Source organism: Toxotes jaculatrix, chromosome 10 (assembly GCF_017976425.1).
Source record: "Toxotes jaculatrix isolate fToxJac2 chromosome 10, fToxJac2.pri, whole genome shotgun sequence".
NCBI lineage: Eukaryota > Metazoa > Chordata > Actinopteri > Toxotidae > Toxotes > Toxotes jaculatrix.
Genome location: NC_054403.1, coordinates 2,411,652 through 2,433,908, shown reverse-complemented (window position 1 = coordinate 2,433,908; position 22,257 = coordinate 2,411,652). Strand labels below are relative to the sequence as shown.

At 41.8% G+C, this 22,257-nt stretch overlaps 1 protein-coding gene and 1 non-coding gene across 2 annotated transcripts; one reads left to right on the top strand and one right to left on the bottom strand.

The window, feature by feature from the left end:
- Positions 1-3,583: 3,583 nt before the first annotated feature.
- Positions 3,584-3,655, bottom strand: trnaa-ugc. Its single transcript has one exon. It is a non-coding gene; the product is annotated as a tRNA-Ala (tRNA).
- A 762-nt stretch (positions 3,656-4,417) lies between these two features.
- On the top strand, positions 4,418-22,116 carry LOC121188806 (alpha-1,3-mannosyl-glycoprotein 4-beta-N-acetylglucosaminyltransferase B-like). Its single transcript, XM_041048717.1, has 15 exons — positions 4,418-4,574; positions 7,545-7,721; positions 8,355-8,492; positions 8,625-8,758; positions 9,841-9,887; positions 11,479-11,592; positions 11,853-11,928; positions 13,054-13,168; positions 14,010-14,140; positions 14,565-14,672; positions 15,217-15,410; positions 16,857-16,935; positions 19,556-19,595; positions 20,579-20,691; positions 21,141-22,116. The coding sequence occupies exons 1-15, from the start codon at positions 4,484-4,486 to the stop codon at positions 21,156-21,158; spliced, it is 1,575 nt and encodes a 524-aa protein (XP_040904651.1). The 5' UTR covers positions 4,418-4,483; the 3' UTR covers positions 21,159-22,116.
- The last annotated feature ends 141 nt before the right edge of the window (positions 22,117-22,257 follow it).

The following is a 22,257-nucleotide window of genomic DNA, read 5'->3' as shown; positions in this document are numbered from 1 at the left end:
ATTACTCATTATTCGCTGAGTGGGTTTGGCAGAAATGTGGAAGGTTTTTGTTCAGTACGAAGTTGCAGTTTTTTACTTTGGCGCCTAAACACGTTAGCATTTATGATTCATTTGAGTGATGAATGGGTTTGTTCACAGCAGTGTGGTGTCCATTCATTTGTGATACTACACTCAAGTGATGATGCCGGTGATCAGAAAAAGAAAATCAGCCTGTTATTTTCAGGCAGTTATTTCACTTTGATTTGTACCATGTAAAACCTCAGAAAAGATACTGATGTCTGGACCCCGGGGACCTCAGTGGTCGCTACAGTTGTGTGTGACAAAATAATCGCAACCCAAAGGTTAGCCAAGTCACAAAGAGTTAATGACACAAATGTGCTTTAGCCAGTCGGACTGCAGGCTCCCAGCGCTGCAAGCAGGCTGGACTACACATGGGTAGTCCCCCCCCCCCCCCCCCCCCCCCCCCCCCCCCCGCCCCCAAAGTGACTTCAGAATGAGAGAACTTGCTGCTGAACACTCAAGCTCAGGCTTTGCCTTGAACCATCCCCTAGTTATGCTGCTATAGGCCTAGACTGCTGGGGAGGACTTCCTATGATGCACAGATTCATATCCCATTAATACATGTTACTAACTCAGCTTCTTCTCTTTCCTGTAGTTCTGTTCTTTCTCTCCTCTCTTCTCCTCTGCTGTCGCTCTCTGCAGGTTCATCTTCCTCCAGAGCTGTAGTTTTACACAGCAATCCAGGCCAAAGCTGCAGTACAGTACAAAATTCAAACTTACTGACTCGTGTATTCTCCATTCACTGATCCTGCATGTGCACTAGTATAACAATAGTTTCACAATATGATTTTTACAAGCTTCTAAATGATCAGATTGACAATCGGGGCCACAGGTTCCAGAGTCCCTCTGTTGTGTGCGTGGAGTTATTCTTGATCAGATTCCCATCTCTATCAACAAATATCAGTTATACACAAAAAACAAAATCACAAAAATTCAAACATACCACTCAACCTGGGTGGACTGTAGCTGAAACAGGGAAAGAAATGGCTCAGCATCATAACAGCACCTTCCACTGCATCACCCTCTTTCTCTTTTCATTACCTCCAGCCTTTTGTCCTGTTTTTGGAGGAAGATGTTACTAAACAGCACTGAGGCAGATGTTTTTCATCAGTGAGCTCGCCAATACGTTTTTCTACATGGCAGACAAGATAAGATGTGACTCACTACATGGACACTTTGTTGAATTTACAGTATTTTTTTCTGTAAACATCTGTGATTGTGAAACACAGGTCTGTGATTGGTCTCACTCCTTCGAGCCTAAAAAGGTTAAAGCCCACATATTGCAGCTTGTGGCTAAGTTTGTATATTTGTACAACAATAAACAACTTAAATCATAATCATAGTTCTTATTTACGAAATCAGTTTTCTCCTTGACCTCCATCTCCTCTTACTGTTGTTCTCTTGACAATGTTCTTCTTTTTGTGGACATGCTGGTGAAGTAGTTGAGAATAAGTTCTTGTTGTGTCCAATATTCTGATTCTTTCAAATAATAAACACTATATGTGTATTAAATGTAACAAGCTGCTCAGCCTTGGCACTGCAGTGACTATTTCTCTTCATATATGACAAACATACATCCATATACAGATGAAAGGATGTATGACCTACATTGGTCAAGTTTTATATGACAGTCAGTTAACTTTCTGATGGTTTAAGCCTACTCTTCTTTACCTCCTTTTACTCAAAACAATAAAAACATTAAGTCTAAAGTTTTGTGGGGTAAGCAGACATTAAATGCTTCCTCTGTCACCGTGACAACAGGCTACTTCCTCATGAATGCAGCTGCTGGGACAGGTCAAAGGTTATGTGTGGGTAACGGGTGATGGATGCCGGGTGGGTGGCTGGGGTGGTAACTATATGAATTGAGCCATGTGTCTTAGACTTTGTGGGGCTCATGCTGCTGTTGTCCATAGCAACAAAAATGCTCTTTTTGGACTGCATGGTGTCTCATGTTTTTCTGAATGAGCCCCTCTGAGGTCCTGCACGCACCAGATCCCTCTGCACACATCTGCAGTACAGACTGACTGAGAAAGGGTTTAAAAAGCAATACTCACTCCAGTAGTTTGAGGCTGCAACTGTCAATACACAATATTTTGGTCAAGCATCCATTATTTTCAACCTTACTCTTTTCCTTGCTTTTCAAAACAAACAGATAAGCAGTCAGTGAGTAGAACTCTATCCTGGGAGGTAATGCATCGAAGACAGTGGATATCAGATGATGTGGTATCTGTGGAACAACAGGCTAGTGTGATGCATAAAAATGTTTCTGACAATGACGTGGCTGTGATGAAGCTGACCTGTGGTAACTGGTGAGCAGATGGTGGTAAACCACCAGAGGAGCTGTGAGTGGCAGAGAAAAAAAAAAAAAAAAAAAGGTCAAGGCTCCAGGTCCACAAAGAGAGCAGTGTAAAACTGTGATTACTAATGTGGATGTCAGAGATGAGATGACAGTCATGATGTGCATCATTGTTTATGTGCTCATTTATTAAATAAGAATCAGTATAGATGGAATCTAATCATGAGACTTAATGATCAAACTCAGACCTCATCTTAATTGGTGACTTAAACCTATGTAACTTCTGCTGAGCAGCAGATTCTGGCACAAGTGTTTACATTCAATTCTGTTGGGCACCGAATCAGAGAGGTAAAGGGCACTGGAATCCTCTCACACCATGGAAAAGACGGTCTGGTGGCTGCAAGCATGTAGCTGAGTTCTGTTGATAAGCAGAGAGTTTACACTTTGACCAGATGACAAGGTAAAGAGCCAACAAGCAGCTATACGGGTGAATCATCTAATTAGTTGAAGGGACAGATAAATGAAAAAAGCCATCAGGATGCATCTGGCTATAATTAGAGCTACTATTTTTATTTCTTCCTTACTATTAGAGATAACGTCATGACAAATTAAAATTTGGAGGTGCTGGACTATGAGACAGTTTTCTCTTTCTTTTAGGATAAAAAATCTCTGCCAGCAGAAGCAGAGCTGAAGCAGTGGAGCAGAACAGCACTTACCTCAGACTGGACGTTTTCTGAGAACCCAGCCTGTGATGCCGGTAATGTTAATCACCCGCAGGATGTACCACGTATCGCAGTAATATCACTGTATAGAGCTGGCCTAGTGAGCAAAGATTATTTTCCATTGCTACTCTAATGGAAAACAATCAGTCCAACCATAGAATGGTGTTCAACATTGTGATATTTGATACCACCCACCCCCAGAAAGATTGCAAGATCACTAATAAAAGAAGTTCCATTCCTCCTCCGGATTCTCCGGCTATTGTTAAGAAACCCTGTTCAGTTAAGCTGTGAAGTGACTCTGTCAAAATCTAGTTTTAAGACCTCAGCTGCTTTAGTTGAGTATGTGCCTGTTCGATAGTAATATTTGATAATTTGACACTATAATTTCGTTGTTTCTGTATATCGCGCTAATGCAGCTACACAAACGGATAAGGTCCACAGGGATTCGCTTGTTTGGTTGATGGTAGATGATTGATACTGGGAAAATAATAAAGTACAAAACATTTGGAGATGCCGGGGATTGAACCCGGGGCCTCATACATGCAAAGCATGCGCTCTACCACTGAGCTACATCCCCTCTGACGAAATGACGGAATTTACCAATATGACTCTATCCTACGTGATTCTTGGGTTCGTGTTTTTGTTATTTAGGATTTGGCTAAACTACAGCTTATTAAAAATAATAATAATATATAATCATGAATATCATGCTATTAATGTTGAAGAAAAGTACATAGAGTCCTTTCCTCCAAAGTGACACACGCTTTTTCATGATATCTTAAAAACAGTGTTAGGTTTCATATAACACAGACTGCAAAGCTACGAAATATTCAGCCGTAAAATGAACACATAGTAATGATAACAACAACATTAAAACAACAGCAACAACAATAATAATAATAATGATAAAAAATAGTTATAGGCCGTTTTTATCACACACGACTGCTACAATTAAGATTATTTATAATATTTGATAGGCTATAGAGCTATTTTGTGATTTTACGTATTTTCAAAAATAACACAACTTAGCTCGTGAAATTCAATAACCATTTGTGCAACACACTCGATAGGACTGAGGCTGACAGGACGGTCGTTCCTTCAGTCCACCAGCAGGCGTCGCTGTTGGCCGTAAATGAATGTAGCACGTGCTGTAGTGTCTCGCAGACCATTCAGCAGCATAAACGAGCTGTTATTAAGTGACAGTGTACACCTACGGTCCCCAGAGGCGGGAAAAGGTAAAGGCAGGAATGCTTTTGTGTTGGTTGTTTTTGACGTAGGGCGGAGTCCTATCTGTTAGCCTGTAACGCCCCTCTGGCATTTACCTGCGCTTGACCTGTGCCGCTCACATCCACCTGTTGACTGCTGGAAACCGGCGGCAAGTCAGCGGATTAAAGCTAGAAATGAAATGAGGTGTAACTCTTTGAAATTTGGATGTCTGCTGGTTTTCGCGTGTTTTGTGTCGGTTACTTGGATTAAATCGATTCCCCGGGATGGAGGTAAGTTGCCAGTGTACTGCCGGTTTAAAGAGAAGCTACACCGATAAGCCACAAGAACCAGTGACAGCTTCTCATGTTGTGGCTGAACGGTGTGTGTGTGTGTGTGTGTTGTGTTGTGTTGTGTTGTGTTGTGTTGTGTTGTGTTGTGTTGTGTTGTGTTGTGTTGTGTTGTGTTGTGTGCACCACTGGACTGTCATTTAAACTTCATCATCAAACTTTGCTCAACCAACAAACAAACTATCGTTAGGCGCTGCGTACGACACATACACTGTATCTGCTGAAACATACAGAATACAGCTTCCGTCAAAACCATAGATGCACCTGCTCCAGACAGCTCTACACCTGACGTTACCCCACATTATATCGGATGTCTCTGGAAGTTTCCCTTGGTCTGCCTGCTCCGGCAATGAGTCAGGAAGCCAGGTACTCTAAGGAACTAGACGGTGGCTTCAAATGGGGGAAGACCAGCACAGTCTCAAGACCTAAACCCAATGGACCTGGTTTGGCATGAACTGGACAGAAGGTGTTTCTCACCGATTTATCCGTCCATAAATACATTGATTTACAAATGGGGTAGCCCACTACAATATCAACTTTGACCACCACATATTGATTTTCTATTTATTTTTTTTATTCATCATCAAATGGGTAAAATGGGTTTTAAAATGTTTTTGACCGGTTTGTGTCAAATCACCTAACAGATCTGTGTTTCTAGTCTGATTACTGACAAAGGATGACTCATGTAAATAATGCAGGGAATGTCACAATACCTGACTGTGCATGTGCTCTTACACAGGTTGAATAGACATGAAACTGAAGCACTGCAGCTAGGAGGACTACATCCAATAAGATAATACGTTTCAACATAGGGATCAATAATGTTAAAACCTGGAGCTATTGGAAGATAGCTATACTTGGGAAATTTCTCAGAAATGATACTTCCCATTTGCTGTCCCTCTGGTCCTCACTCCTTCGGTATGACATTTTTGAATCAGTTGGCCAATGACATTGGGCATGAGGCCACTTATGCACTTAAATATTGTTTTCATAAATGAGAAGCTGATAAAATCGTTAAAACTTAGTCAATTATGTTTTTTTTAAAGAATTAGAAAATGGTGTAATTACATTGGTCTCCAGTCCATTACTTTCAAGGTCTGGGAGGCCTGATCACACAGTGATAAAATCATAGCATGTATATTCTTTTGAGCTGCTTTAAAAGATTTACACGGTTTTATCAAAAGAAAAACATTCTCAGTTTGCTTGCAGTCAGTGTTGATTATAAATCGATCCAACACCTTTTTGTGCATTTTAGTGTTAGGTGTTAGACATTAACCAGCTGCCTAGTTAACAGCTTTGTCATCTGCAAACATTTGGTTCCCGGTCATCTTTCATGTAGATCAATATGTATAAGCAGAAAAGCAAAGGGCCCAGTGCTGAACCTTGTGGTATACCCAATTTGCATTTACAATTTGCATTGAAATGGTTAATTTTAACACACTACTACATTCCACATATGGCATAAACCATCTTAAAGCTTGTTTGAAAAAAGTTATTTCAATTTATTTATAAATCATGGTTCACAGTATCAAAGTCTTTCATCCAAACCACTTTTTGTTTTTCCTGTAAAATTAAATATAGCCATGACTGTTGAATACTTTGATCGAGACCCAGATCTTTTTAGTTTAGAAATTGATTTCTTTACAAATAATTCTTTAATTGTTCAGCCTATAATTTTTTTCAAGACCTTTTGAAATTACTTGTATGATTGAAATGAGTCTACACAGTAGAAACATGCTTTATCAGGTTGTCCAGACTTAAAAACTTAACACTTTAATATTTACATTTATCTATTAAATAAATTGCAGTTTTTAATAAGAGAAACATCAAACCCAATTATATCTTATAACCACAAACCATGTGTAGCCATACTTCTTGTTACTTTTTGTTTGTTTTAGCTGGAGCTTAATGATTTCTTTGGTTATGGTCTGACTGGTTGTAGCTCTACTTCCTCTGTATGTAGTCGTTTAAAGGCATAGACCAAACTATTTAGGAGTGGAAGAGGAAGCTGCAAACAACACAGCCTTGTCCAATCATATCCTTTGTCCCTTGTTAGTTGATTTCTTTTACCATGTCAAAACCTCTTATATGTCTGGACCTTATGTGGTTAGTGTGAAATTGAGGATGTAGTGCAAGCTGCTGCTCTGCTGCTGCTAAAATCCTGATTTTACTCTGCCTCTAAACGCCACCTGATGATGTAATAGGAACTGTTTGTGCCAATTTTTAAACAGCCGATAAGGAAACTCCGACAATCAGGTGACTGATCAGTGGTGTAACTTCATCGCTCAGTGGGTCGGTCAGGCAGTGACAGACATAGGTCTGGCCCTGCTGTGGTGGTCTAGCCAAAACTAGTTGAAAAATGTAAACCAATCCAGCCAAAAGGAGAGATAGAAGTTGGTGCAACGAGCCTAACAAACCACTCAGTCACTATCAAGGTTTGGAGCTTACAAATAAGCTGCGTTTTATGAAAATCAGGGACGGATGACAGTATGTTTTACGGGCGTTGTGAGAGACTGACTCATCTTAAATAATTATTGAAGGCTTTCTTCTAAACTGGCAAAAACCTACTACCGTAGGAGATAGGAGATAGTGTAAGAGATGAAAGACATTGAAATTCCATTTGAAGTTCAAGTGCTGCAGATAGCCGATGTATCTGTGCTGTAAATCGTGTCAGCTGGAAGTGGCAGTGGCAGCAGTTGAAATGTCTGTTAAGGAAGCTGAAGTGTCAGTGGAAAAGCAAAAATCATTTGATTGTTAGTTTGTCGAAACAAACTGAAGCTGTCACTCTTGTCAGGTTATTCCTCACAGTTTTGTTGGTTGGTGTTATGTCTGCCATTACACTTAACTCACCCAGCTGACAGGCTTCAGCAACACTACAGCGATTCACCGTTTCTCTGTGTTTTCTTTCTTCAGCCTCTCCAGGTTCAACACTGCTGCCAGACCTGCATGTCCTGTATGACCGACTGTCGGTGGCTGAGGAGTTGGGGGGGCAGGTCAGCAGGGATCTCAGCAATATCTTAGAACAGCTGAGGAACATGTCCAAAGCTGCCAACATCACCCACCCCACCAGTTCCTCCAACATCTCTACAGGTAGGTGCGAAGCTGAATAACTAACCAGGGAGAAGCCAGGTGACTCCCCAGGGGCTCGAGAACCCAGGGGTTTCAAAAGCTCTATGTTTATTTACAAGTCGCTCAGGTCTACATAATTTAATTGAAAATTTGACACAAGTTTGTTCCACTTAATATCAACTCTTACCGGTCCTCCATCCCCCATCTTGTAGTTCTGCTCTTGTGGAGGAAATCATTGTCAAAATCTTATTTTAATATTTCCATTGTCTCAGTTCCTGTTGTTTGTTATATAATTCATTTGTATTTGTTGCTCATTTGACCTAAAGTTGTGGTTTATCACATTGCTTCCATTTTTTTCTGTCAAGTAATTGACAGAAAATCTCAATCAAGGTAGAATTATTCCATATCTATATATCTGTCTATATATCTATAGCTATCGATATATGTGGAGAGGGAGAGATATTAATTTGGAATAATTTTTAGATCATTCAAATCATTTCATGAGAAGAGGTAAAATATATTTTATTCCAACTTTATGGGCAACAGTGTAAATGTAAATATATATATATATATGTGTATATACATCTCCACCTTTGCTCATGACCACCAACCTCCCACTCCCCACCTCTCCCTCCTCTTTCTACCCGTGGACAGAATCAAAAAGTCAGCTGACAGGTGATCCAAGTCGGCAGGCGTTCCACCAACTCAGCATTTACTTCTACATGCCTCATCTCAGACAACATCCAGACAGCCTCATACCCAACGTCGTTCTGGGACAGGGACGCCGTGGAGGTATGGAGCACTCACACATAAAAAACAGACACCTTTAGTATTGTTGTGTTAGGAACAGTGAGCAGTGTGCAGAGCACTGTTTTTTTCTCTCATTACTTGTATGTGTTTGTGTGTGTTTCTGTCCTCCCTCAGTGTCCATAGTGCTAGGTATTCCTACAGTGAAGCGTGATAAGGAGAGCTACCTGGTCAACACCCTCAGCTCTCTGCTCTACAGCCTGACTTCCTCACAACGCCAAGATCTCCTTATCATCGTCTTTGTTGCTGAGGTTTACACACATGTCCACGCATATTTTCTTCTATTTGTATTTAATGTTGCATAGGCATGAGTGCTGAAAGCCTTGAACGTTTTACCATGTGGAAAATGGGAGTTTTGGGAAAGTGACATATTTTCTTTTTCCAGTATCGAATAGTGTGACAAATAACTATTTCAATGCCGCTAATAAGAAGAACAGGGCTAGAACCTGCAGACTGCCGCTTGCAGCTATATTTACAAATGAAAATCTGTAGTTTATCTTGGGATTAAAGGGCACGCCGCAGCACCAGGTGTTATAAGCGCCTCTTCTGAAGTTGATATCATAATTTACAGAGGACAGCTCTCAACTTCCCCTAAACATTTTAATTGTATCTCATAAATCATGATCAAAGAAAGAAGCCAGGAACAAGTCAGGAACTTTATCTCCAGCAGAATAAACTCAGCTCTCTGTCTCCCATACACACACACACACACACCAACATGGACATACACAGTACATATGCTCATGCACGCATACCCAGCACAAAGCTGCTCGACAGGTCAGGGAAGAGGGCTTATACCTAGTGTCTGAGTTGGTTTTGAACACAGCTCCTGTCAGCCCAGGTCACTGAAGCACACAGTTGTTGTTTTATCATGTGATGTGATATAGAGTAGATATTCCATATCCACTGAATGCAGTCAAAAGCAATTCAGTCTGGAAGGAGCAAGATAAACACCTTCACCCTTTAAGACCTGTTCAACTAGTTTTTGTGGCACATCACACATTAAATACCCAGTTTCTGTGTGTGTGTGTGTGTGTGTGTGTGTGTGTGTGTGTGTGTGTGTGTGTGTGTGTGTGTGTGTGTGTGTGTGTGTGTGTGTGTGTGTGTGTGTGTGTGTGCATGTTAAGGTGAAATGACTGGTAGGAGGCTGCATCATCCCCGTATCAAATTAAACTGGGGGTCTGGCTTTGGTGGGTCTCCCCCCCATGAGACCTCCATCATCTCTTCATTGTTGCAAAAGCATTCAAGACCTCATGTTTGATATGAACTAACCACATTAGAAATCCCCCGTATTACTAATGTTCTCAATTTTTCTCCCTCTCTGTCATGTCAGACGGACTTGCGCTATGTGGACAGCGTAGCAGAGACCATCAGGAAGAAGTGAGTGTCTCTAGATGGCTTCACGCTTTCTGTTATATGTGTTATTTACTGTGGTTTCATTTCTTCTGCTGCCAGCAGTTAGTGACAGCAGCCAGCTTCTTGTGTCTAAGGTTTTTAATTAAAAAGGCTTTTCAAAGAGATCTGATTGGGTAAAAAAAAACAAAACTTCTCATTGGTTAAATTTGTAATAGTTTAAAGCAGGAATGAAATCATATACCAGTCCTTCCATCACCAAGGGCCTGCCATCACCCTGTGCCTCCTGCTCAACTGTTTTTTTGATGAGCTGCTTCAGGTAGTAAGACTAACATAAGGTGGCCTTTCAACATTTTTTTTAGCAGGATGTCTGCTCCCTGAAGAATGTGGCCCGAAATGTGCAGACTTAATTTACAACTGCCCTGAGATATGATCACAATGCCAGACCACTTTCAGGTGTGGTCTGACTAGTCTGTGTTCACTCCTGTTACAGTACTTTCTGTGTGTGCCTTTACACCTTGCATTAACAACCATGTGTTTTCCTGATCCATGTCAGATGTCAGATACGGATTGCATGTTAATAGCAGGTGGCGAAGGGGGTCACAAAGCGGGTTTTACTGTCCGAGGAGTCTTTATCCCCACGGTCATCTAAAGCAGCATGTTAGTTTAGTATAGTTAGGTATAGTTATGGCTGAACAGAAATACTACCAAAGCTTCAGAGGGGGTGTAGAAAATGTCCTGGATTCACTGAATTTGAAGTATATTTTAACAACATCTTTTTTAAGATTTTAAATGTTTTATTATATGATTTAATAGATGCTGTACAGATAAACCTGCCTTGCCTTGTGTGACAGCCAAACTTAAACAGGTGCTGTTAGCTATGGTGTGACCCATGTCATGCACAATTTCATGATTGTGTCTTTAAATCCGTGTATTGCATAATGTTATGTAAACTGCATGCAATGACATGCAAAACATCTGCTGGGAAATACTTGTTGTTGAGCTTCCTGCTTATGATACTGCTTTCATGCCCGGCTAACCTTAAATCAAATCACAGTGACTTGGAAGTTGGAACATGTTTAGGCTCATCTGAAGTCTGCAGTCAGTGCACCGTGAAGAATAACTTTCTGTTTACTGCCCTGACATGTTGATGCTTTTCATTTGTGCCACGTATGTGTGCCGTACCAAAACAGTAATGGTTTTTAAAGATCCTCTTTTCAAGAAATGTATTGTTTGTATACTGTACAATGGTTGTTTAACATTCTCAAAGCAACAGTCACGCAGTATTTACCATGGTCAAACTGCGTTGAAAGGTACAGACGAGGTGACAAGTGAAAGGAAAAACCAACATAAAGAGTCTTAGTCAGGTGTGGAGTCACCACGAGCCTCCAGACCATGATGTTGGTGGAGAGACCCCACCCCTGCCCTGTGGATGGGGGCACTGTCATCCTGTTCCTCCACTCATTTCTCGGGTTTTTCCTTTGTCACCTATCTGTACCATTATGGCCTTTCCCATGTCATATGGATGTGCTCCATTTGTATTTTGTAGGTGAAGTCAGGATGTCGTTCATGGAGAATGTTGGTCTGTAGCTAACCATCTCTTCATTCATCATTGTAGTTTTCCCAAGGAGGTGCAGTCAGGGTTACTGGAGGTCGTCTCTCCCTCACAGTATTACTACCCCGACTTCACCAGCCTCAAAGAGACCTTTGGAGACTCCAAGGACAGAGTCAAGTACATTTACCATTTCTGCTCCTATTTTATTTTTATTTATTTTTGGCTGTGTCTATGTATTGGTTTCTGCTGTGGTGGGATCATTTACATTTAATCACATCATCTTCACTGGAGATTAGGAAATGATTGTATTTCTTATATAAACAGATATATTTGTTTCGTGAGCACTAGTAGGCAAATAAGATTTTTTTTTTTTTTTATTGTTAAGTAAAAGACGTGAACACCTTCTGTGTTTGTGTGTGCACCTTGTCTGTTCTTAGATGGCGAACTAAGCAGAATCTTGACTTCAGCTTCCTCATGCTGTATGCTCAGGACAAAGGAACCTATTATGTTCAGGTAAGGTTCAAAAGTCTGACTCTACCTTTTGATTTAAGTGGTTTTCCATACCCTACTTACATAGAGTCTATTTTTTTTAATTGCCTCTAGTTGCATTCCTAACCATGTTGGCTACTGTGCAATCCCTTTTCAAAAAGCCTAATCTGTAGCCAATTTTATTCAGCAATTACCTTTTATCTCAAAACATTTTTCTGGACTTGTTGGCCACTCGGTTCATTTATAACTTGTAGTCCAACTGTATTTTTGAGAATTTTCTGGCTGTCATCAAAAACCCAGCATAGAGACTGCCCTCCTGTAAGCGCTTGATGACATTTTAATGCTAGCTGACTCTGGAGACATAGCTTAGCTCAGCTTTCAATCACAGAATCCTCATTGACAGGCTGCAGATATGGGCTGGCCTATCTGGTTCTGCTCTTTAGCGGGTTTATATCATTATCAAATTGATAGTTTTACATGATGGTTGATGACATATCTGATGCTGCTGTCTGAAGTTATGGCGTGCCTCAAGGTTCAGTTCTTGGCCCTGTGTTATGCTATTGTCAAGTCTTCCATCCAAAAGACTTCTTCAGTTCTAACTGACTGGTGGAGAGTCCCAGGTATTTAACCTCTACTGGAGTTGTCAGCATCTTGAGAGTCATTGAGCTCATGTATGGATCATTGACCCACACAGCCATCATGTGAGTCTTTAGGGTCCCTTGGGTGAGTGTCCCTTGTCCTTCAGATGCAAAGTGGGCTACTGAGGCCCAACCTGAGCTGTTGGCTCTCCTGTGTTGTCCTTAGGGTGGACAAAACACCCAGACATAAGCAGAGCAGTGTACACAGTTCAGTGCAGTGAGGAATTCATAGTAGCCTGTACACTGGGGAAACAAAACAACCACTTCACAAGCGCATGGCACAACATAGGAGAGCAAGCTCCTCAGGTCAGGACCCCCCTCAGTCAACAGAGGAGGTGGTCTACGACACCACTTATCAAACACTTCCAATGCAGTGCTGAGATCCCTCCCTAGGAGGTCACCATGGCTCATATGTGACCTCAGCAACTCTCAGTGTGTTAATGACCCCACAAAAGGTTCAATACCTGGATTCCCCACCAGTCAGTGGGTTTTTGTGTTGTGTGTTTTCCAGTTAGAGGATGACGTGGTTGCAAAGTCAGGCTACTACAACGACATGAAGACCTTTACCACCCAGGAAGCGTCAAAGCCATGGCTCTACTTGGAGTTCTCCCAGCTTGGATTTATAGGTGTGTTTCCGTGTGTGCATGCATATGGAAAGAGAAAGAGAGTGAGGATGATCCCTCTGGATTTACCTGCATTTGTGAAAACATTTGTCTTAAAGTATGTTCAGATCTGCGTCTAAGTTCCAATCATGAACCGAATCACACACATCATTGTGTTGTTCTTGTCCATGTTAAAAACATGATTCAAACATTCACAGTGTAGGTTGGAAAAAGTCTGTGAACCCTGAGGCTAATGACATCAGCAAAAGCTAGCTGGAGTCAGGATTTAGTAAAACTGGAGTCCAGTCAGTGAAACCAGACTGGAGGTGTGTGTGTTAGAGCTACTCTAACTTGTAAAACACACTTAGACATTTTTAGTGTTTTACTCTCAAAAAGAATCATCTGATCTAAGTGTGTGAACTGCATAAAGCCAGAAGAATAATGTCAGGGAGGCGGTCACCAGGAGATGGGTGACGCAGCAGGACAATGACCCTAAACATCAAAGTAAATGTACTACAGAGTGACTTCTGACAAAGATGAGCTCAGACAGACGTTCACACTAGACTACGTCTGAGCTGAAAGCAGCTCTGCAGGAAGAACCAGGCCTCACCTGGTGCAAAACTCCTCCTGAACATTGCGCAGGTCTGACCTGCAGCTACTGGAAGAGCTGGTTTGAAGTATTTGCTGCCGCCAGTTATTAAATCCAAGGGTTCACATCGTTTTCTCCGACAGCACTTGGATACTTAATGTTATAATATAGTGGAATCATTCTTCCCTCTGTCTGTGCAGTGTTTCCTGTGCACTGTACACTGACAGTATTATATATATATATATATATATGTGTGTGTGTGTGTGTGTGTCTCAGGGAAGATGTTTCGGACTCGTGACCTCCCCATGATCGCTGAGTTTTTCCTGATGTTCCATAGAGACAAACCCATTGACTGGCTGCTAGATCACATCCTGTGGGTGAAAGTGTGCAACCCAGAGAAAGATGCGGTGAGTCAGTGTTGTGTTGTGTTGTGTTGTGTTGTGTTGTAAGTCATGTAATATCTCTCAGCTCCACACAGAAGATTGTCAGTTTTAGAAACACAAAGATATGCACAATACTGACAACAAAAACAGCACACACTACATGTTATCGTACACAGTGTTGATGCAATAAAACAATTTTATTACTGGTCTATCTTGACCTTTGTTAAAGACTCCACTCTAGTAAACAGTTTCTTTAGATTCCTCAACCAGTTCCTTATTCTCATCATGCTGCTTAATCAGTGTCACAATCACTTTCTGAAAAGGTTCCTCATGAAACTCCTCATCAGTGGTAATTACCTGAGGAGTAATCCGCCGATGATGAAGTCATGTTTCGTCGCTGCCACGTCTTCATACAGTGACTTATATGTTTGTGTATTGTCTGATGCAGAAACACTGTAATGAACAGAAGGCACTACTTAAGCAGCGATACAAGCCCTCCCTCTTCCAGCATGTAGGCCTCCACTCCTCTCTACCTGGGAAACTACAGCACCTGAAGGTAGTTGCACCTCTGCTATCTGTGTGTGACATTACTCAATTACTCAACGGTAGAGGTTTCTTGATGAGAAATGACTTTACTTTTGTGTTAAGCTACTTTTTCTGAGTAAGTTTCTGAGCCGAATTCTTTTACACCAGAGTACAAGGCCATGACAAAATGTCATGCACGTCTGGACCTCATGTGGCTAATGTGTGAAATTGATGTCGTAGTTGTGGAACCCGCTGTAAACAACTACTTTCAGTGGAGAGTAGCTAAAGCTCGGAAATCTGCTTGATGACTTAATACGCTAAATACCCTGTTCATGGAGTCATATTTGCATGCTGCCTAGTTTCAGCTGGCCCTTTATCTGTGCGCCTCTCTCCTCCTCCTCTCTTTTGAGCAGACTCTGCAACAATAGGTTGAATGTCGAATGTAATTAAGATACAGAACATTTTTGCTTCAGACAAAACACCCGACACACATGAAAATGAAGCCAAATGTTTTTATAGATGTCCTAATGCTAGTGTTTGTGTCTGTGTGTCTGATTGTCTTTCCTGCCACCCAGGATAAGGACTTTGGGAAGCAGATTCTGTACCAGGCCCATAGAAACCCAACAGCAGAAGTGAGCAGCAGCCTGAAACATTACCAGCAGCACAGTCTGGACAGGGCTTACAAAGGAGAAGACTTCTTCTGGGCATTAACACCCAATCGGGGTGACTACATCCTCTTCAGCTTCCCCCAGCCAATCCACATATCTGGGTCAGTGCGAACAGTTTTTTTTTTTTTTTTTAAGTTGATTATACAAATGATTTCCTAGAACGCGGTAGAAAATGACCTGAGTAAAAACATCGGGTGTATTCAAATGTTTTTAGTACAATGGAAGCTGGCTTGTTACACCATCAGCTAAAGAGACATACACTATCTGTGACACTATCTCTATTTGCATAGAGACAGTACCACACACATAGTAGATACACAATGCAAATACTCGCACAAGAAAATTCTGTATTTCAACCTGTGTATATTCAAATACCAGCACCAGGTAATAAAAAGAAAATGCCAATGGTGTGGAGCTGCTATAAACAACTTCTTTCAGTGGAAAGTAGCTAAGCTCGAGAAGATGCTGTAATATGCTGAGAAGGCAGGCCACGCACAAATCGCGCTCCCACAGAAATTCAGCTGCTGCAAATTTGAAACCAATACAGATGCTGCTTGTGAAACTCACGACGCACGTTAACACAGCTCCACCCGCCTGCTTTGTGTGGGACACTCGTGTGTTGATTTCCCTTTGCATTTAAAACCCAGTTGTAATCCTGTGTCCCCTATATTAAGATTAAGATCCGTGTTAACCAGCAGTCACTTCCAAGACATTTCCAAGCTGCTGCTCTCAGTCAGTCGGAGACAGACGCTCATGTTTCTGCTACAGTCCAGCAACAAAACTACAGGTGATGCTCAGCAGCAGCGTTTACCAACGAGGCAACAGCACACTCGTGTTCCTTATATGTATTTTGAGTGCTTCTTAACGAAAACACACTCACACACCCACTGAGCACACACACTCCACAAGCTTTCACATTGTTGTGCTGTGAGGTGTGTATGTACTGATGGAGTGTATGTGTGTGTGAAGGGCTTTGTGTGCATCCCTGCCTATAGGATTGTTTGCCCTGCTCCGACTCATTGTGCCTGCTGTCATTTAAGGCCTGTGTTCCCATGTTGAAGTGGTTGACCGGCATTCACACAACTGTTTCAATGACCCCCCCCCCCTCAGACCAGCACACTCAGTTGTTTTAGTCCGAATCGCCAGGTAATTCTGTCTAAAATAACTGTAGGTCTTTTTCCTGAGTGACAGTTACTTATGTTGCACAGGAAGCGGTTCCGTTTCAGTTTCTTTGGAAGTAGTTTGGACACATAGTGAAAATGAATTTGCTGGTTTTCATGTGCTCTTTTCAGGTAAATACCGGCGGGGTCCAGAAATAAAGTGACAGGAAGGATTGGGTTCAAGAGCAGTGGCTGAAGTCTTAGAATCTAAACAGTCCCTTAGGAATGAATCGGATAGGTAGACATGTGACACATCTGATGAATTGTATTATTCGATAATGATATAACAATGTGATGCAATATTTTAGGCTGGATTCACCCATACATTGTACGCTGGTCCTGGCTGTACACTGGTTGTTTTACATCTGTGCTGTCTTTTTACTGTAGGTACCTGTTTCGCAGTGGAAATATCGAGACCAGCGGAGATAAATTCTACAACACCACAGTGGAAGTGCTGCCCAGCAATGTGAGTAACCCGCCTCTTTGTGTGTGTGTGTGTGTGTGTGTGTGTAGTTGTTCTTTGGTTCCATTACTGCCGTCGGACAGGTTTTGGTTTTCATCTCAGGTGTTGATGCCTTGGGGAAAGAATGCCAAGGCAACAGGAAACACCCACTACAACAAACTATCTGCTGTCACTCTGCTGCCTCTCTTTGGCTCTGTGTGTGTGTGTGTGTGTGTGTCTGTGTCAGTCGACACCTCTGTCACACTGAAGGGGAAAAGTGGTCATGCCGTGAGTGACCTTTGAGTAAAGTTAGACAGACATGGAATCTCTGTGTAGAAGTGAGGAGGGGAAACCTTTACACAAGATGAGTCCAGGTCCAGAGGCTTCACATGTCAGGTGAAACACCCACACACCGAGGCCTGAACACAGACATGTGTTAAATCAACTTCAAAAATGAGCTACTTTCTGGTGAGTCAGTGTTTTTATGCCTGTCCATCCGTCCACTGGCCTCTGCCTTGTCCATCTGCCCCCCCCCCCCCACCTTGTTTTTCCTTTAACATAACATAATCAGCCATAGATAGAACTTGAAAATGAAGAACTATCTACCATATACATGTAAATATTAAGGTTTAGTAAAACAAAGAAAGTACTGAGCCCAATCACTAGAGGACAGAAGAGAGGAGGACATAAGATAAAATAAGATAAGATAAGATTCCCACAGTGGGGAAATTTACTTGTTAGGCAGCTCACAAAAACAGGATAAAGATACAGCCTGAGGCTCTAAGCACAGCTATGTCATCGGTATGCTGGGCGTGAGGAACGTCACAGCCTCGAGCCTCGTATCTGCTGATGACATCAGCCTCCAGACACACTGCGATTCTCCTCCATCTACTGACACATCATCTTAGAAAGGAAATGTGTTCATTAAGTGGCTTGTACTGTACGTTGTGTTGTAGCTCCTCAGCAGTGAATTTATGCTATTTCTAAACTCCTTCGATTACGTCAGCCGGGGGAATCAGTATAATGTTATCAGGTCTGTGTGATGTCCAGAGCCTCTCCAGATAACAGGGGAGTGTAGGTGGACTGGTCTTAACACACCTAGTGCGGGGGTGTGGACTACAGATCATTTTATTTTTACTCCCCCCAACCCAAAAAAAGAGATTTCAGTTTGTGTTGTACAGGTTATAGGTCACACAAACTTGGCATTTTAACAGGGGTGTGTAGACTTTTTATATCCACTGTGTATAAAATACCAAGACAGGAGGTAAAACAATTAACCAACACACAAGGTAGTCATTTCAAAATAGAACAGGAAATGATACCAGAGTCCAAGAGTCACTCATTTAAATCAACTGTTATAACCTTGCTAACGACACGTTACATAGGCCTCCTTTATTTTGACTTTACTTTCACTTCCTGCGTGTCTTTTCTTCTGTCTGTCCCAAATGAGAAATGAAAAAAATTAAAAAAAAAAAAAAACTGGACCATTGTTAGGTTTTGGTTTTTTGTCCAGCTCACATACTACGCAGGAGAAAGGTCTGTCTTCTCAACAGTCTAATAGTGACCTCCTGTACGGGGGCGTAATGATAACAGTTAACGTGACGGCATAAAACCACAGCGCTGGAATGAATTGTGGGGGAATTGGCCTTCTTATCTGGGCTCCCAGCCTCTCAGATTTGATATCTGCAAGGTCGGAGGACAGACTTTAAAATATATACTGGCAGTAAAAGTGTCTGTTGAAAGTACAGCAGGTCTTTGTGTTGCGCAGTATCATGCAGCTGCGTGTTTGGGTGGACAAACCTATGATCTCGAGTCATGCAGTAGTTCGGTTTCCAGAAACGTACAACACTACGTCTATCTATATACGGCTATCAAAATATGTGTCTAACCCTCCTACATTTACCGGCAGTCGTATGCTAATCATGGATGAAATGACTTCGCTCTTTCCAAATGCAATGTGGATTTAGAAACTATCACTGTAACGATATATATATATATATATATATATATATATATATATATATATATATATATATATATATGTGTGTGAAAAACATTTGTCTTTGGGCTTGTCCTTCTGCCGTGTCTCCAGCTACTTATCACTTCTGTCATTTGAATGTTCTGGCGTTGAAGCTGACATGTCACAAGTGTCATTTGAGTTTGCACATCAGTGTTATCGTTGAGTTTATCATTTGCATTTCTAAATAACTATTCTATCAAATGAGCAGCAGAGATCAGTCCATCTTAAAGATAAAGTGGTGAGATGGATGCAGCTTAGGAACATGCTAACACCCTGAAAACAGCCCATAACAGAGCAGGTTGGTCTATAGCCAGCTATCTGAATAATCACCAGTCTGATCTGTGGTTTCTGTGAATACCCACACTGCATTTGACTTGCAATCACACCAGTTTGTATCAGTTTGTGTTGGGAAGACTATACTAGTTGCTTCCTCCCAGATAAACAAATAACTTGGCATTTTGAACTTGTTTTTCCAGGGAATTGTGAACAGTGCTGGGACGTGCCTACGATCTCAGGATTTATGTTGATTTACGCTGAAATCAAAATGGTGGCCTGAGGCGAATCGTCTCACAAGACACCTTTGTGCCAAACTTCACTGACAGATGTTGTGTTTTCTTCTTTCAGTCACCAGCACCGGAGTCCGATCAGGGCTTCATCATTATCGGTAAATAAAACAATCACACTAATAAACCTGTTGTCACTGTGTCACAACATCAGCACACACACACACATACACACACGCTGAGTTACAAGACCAGGAGATGAGATGGAAGTTTTATTTCTGAATGATTTTTATTAGGGAAATTGGGTAACCGAGGCCACACCCCACACAGCTTTACAGGTGTATGGGACATGTTTGACAGAGCTGACGGAGACAGTATTGACTGATGAACTGAAACCTGCTCTCCAACACCTTTCTGAACCACTCCTCCAGTGTCAGTCTCAAACAAACTGATACTTCACATTCAACACATTTTATTGTTCAGATGTTCCAACTTCCAAGAGTCCTTCAGTGGCTCCACCCTGCTGTCAGCCAGCAACATGCCAATCAACTTGTGATGTGCCTTTCATTAGAATTCTTGTTTAGTCTGTCAGCAAAACAAACATCCTGTATTGGCAGGAGACACCAAGGGACTAATGTGATTGTCACATGGGCCAGAAATTCAGAAAGCCTGAAAAAAACACTTTGTTCTTGATGAGCCTTTGAAATGTATACGTATACCAATTCAGTATCTCAGTAAATTCAAAAAACATTGTGAAAACGTTCAATGTTGTAGACTCAAGGTGTCGCACTCTAATCAGCGAATTAACTCAAAACAGCAAAGGTTTCCTGAGCCTTTAAATGGTCTCAGTCTGTTTCAGTAGGCTTCACAACCATTTTGCATTTCATTTGGAAATCAAGGTCCTGGAGGAAGAGTGGAAGGGCTATAGAATAGACCCAACAATGCAGGCGAGATGAAGGCCGGTATTGAAGCAACCTGGGATTCCATTACAGTACATATTCTAATTTTCTGAGATACTGAATATTGGGTTTTCATTAGCTGTAATCCATATTCTAATTTATTGAGATGCACCTGTATATTTGTAAAAAATAAATAAATAAATAAATAAATCTGCTGGTGTGTGTGTGTGTGTTGTGTGTTCCAGGTGCGTTTGAAAACGGAGTAGCTGAGGGGGAGATCCAGGAAGCTCTACAGCCGATCTCAGCGCTGCGCCTGGTGGTTCACTCCGACTCTGACGTCTGGGCTCTGCTGAGTGAGGTGTGACCTGAGAGCTTGTGTGTGTGTGTGTGAAAGTGTGTGCGTTCACCTGTACTTAAAACACCCTGCATAACTGAATATTTACACACACATGCATGAGGGGACACACTTACCTAATGATCTGAGCACGTGCCCTGTCAAACCCTTACATGGCCATGGTCCACCCACACAGGTGTTTCATGTGTTTTGGCTGGTTAAACCTCATCTCAGGTGTGGATCTGCGTGTGCAGACTTGGTTTGATTTACATATCCCTCACCGTGCCCGTTGCTACTCTTCCATGCTTGGCTAAGACAACTTTCACTTTGATTATTACGGCCAAGTGTGCTGCACGATGGCGTAGAGGACGAGGGAGGTGATGGTGTTTGTGTTGTGACTGGTGTGGTAGAGTGTGTGTGTGTGTGTGTGAGATAACGTTTGCTTAACACTCACTCTTGTTTGTGTCTGTCAGATACTCATTAAAGTTTGACGACGCCAGAAAAGAGGGAACACACGCGCGCGTGCGCGGACTGCCATCCAGCCCGGTGCTCCACCTGAACAACCCCCCCCCCCCCCCCCCCCCCTGCTGGACAAACGTTCTTACTACAGGGACTGTGTTTACAAGGAAGACCTGAAAGTGCCTAAACTGACTGTGGTCTGCGGCGGTCTATGGAGAAGGAGGAGCCATGTTTTTAGTGTTTAGTGCTCTGAGCCGGACTGAGGACATTTACTTTCACTTCAAACAGAAATATGAAATTTGGAAAGAAATCCAAATTTCCCACGTGAACTGAGCCAGTTGGCCATGTTGCTGCAGCACAGTCACTCAGTGAATAATTGATAATGATATGGTGATGATGATGATGATATAGTTTGTTGTAACAAACTAAGAAAATCAATCCAGTACCACCTTGTCTTTGAAGTATTTAATTTCATCTCCTTGAGGTTTGTTTTAAGCTGCATTTATATGAAATCCAAAACTGCAGAACAGGTTCCCCAGAATACAAATAACTGTCTTCTCATGTGGACTGTACAGATTTAGTTTCCCTGTTGTTACCATGAATAGAGGATGTAGGAGGAGGAACATCAGTCTGAAGTAAAGCAAACAGACCGGTTTTAAGGTCACCTTTCGTTAGTTTGAGAACCAAACAATGAACAAACCTGGGAAGGTTTATCCACAGATATGCATCTGATACAGCTCGTTATTAAAGGACAAGGCAGGTGATATTCTATATTTTAATTTTTCTAAAGAAATCCCAAACCAGCAATGAATAAAAGTATTGTGTTTGAATGCAGAGCCTGATGTATCACACACACACACACATCAGTGATCCACACTGTTACACTGGGTCACGTTCCTTCATCAGCAAACACACTGTAGTTTATTCTGACTCAGTCCCAGACAGACACACACACACACACACTGTCCTGCTGCCACAATGTTTAGAATAAATCCCTGAATGGTTGCTTGTGTTTTAGACATTTAACATTTGAGAACTTTGGCTTCTTCTGTTAAATGAAAAAAGGAGGTGTGAACAAAAAAAAAATGCTAACGTACGCCACTGGAGTTTGGGCTGATCCGGACAGTATTT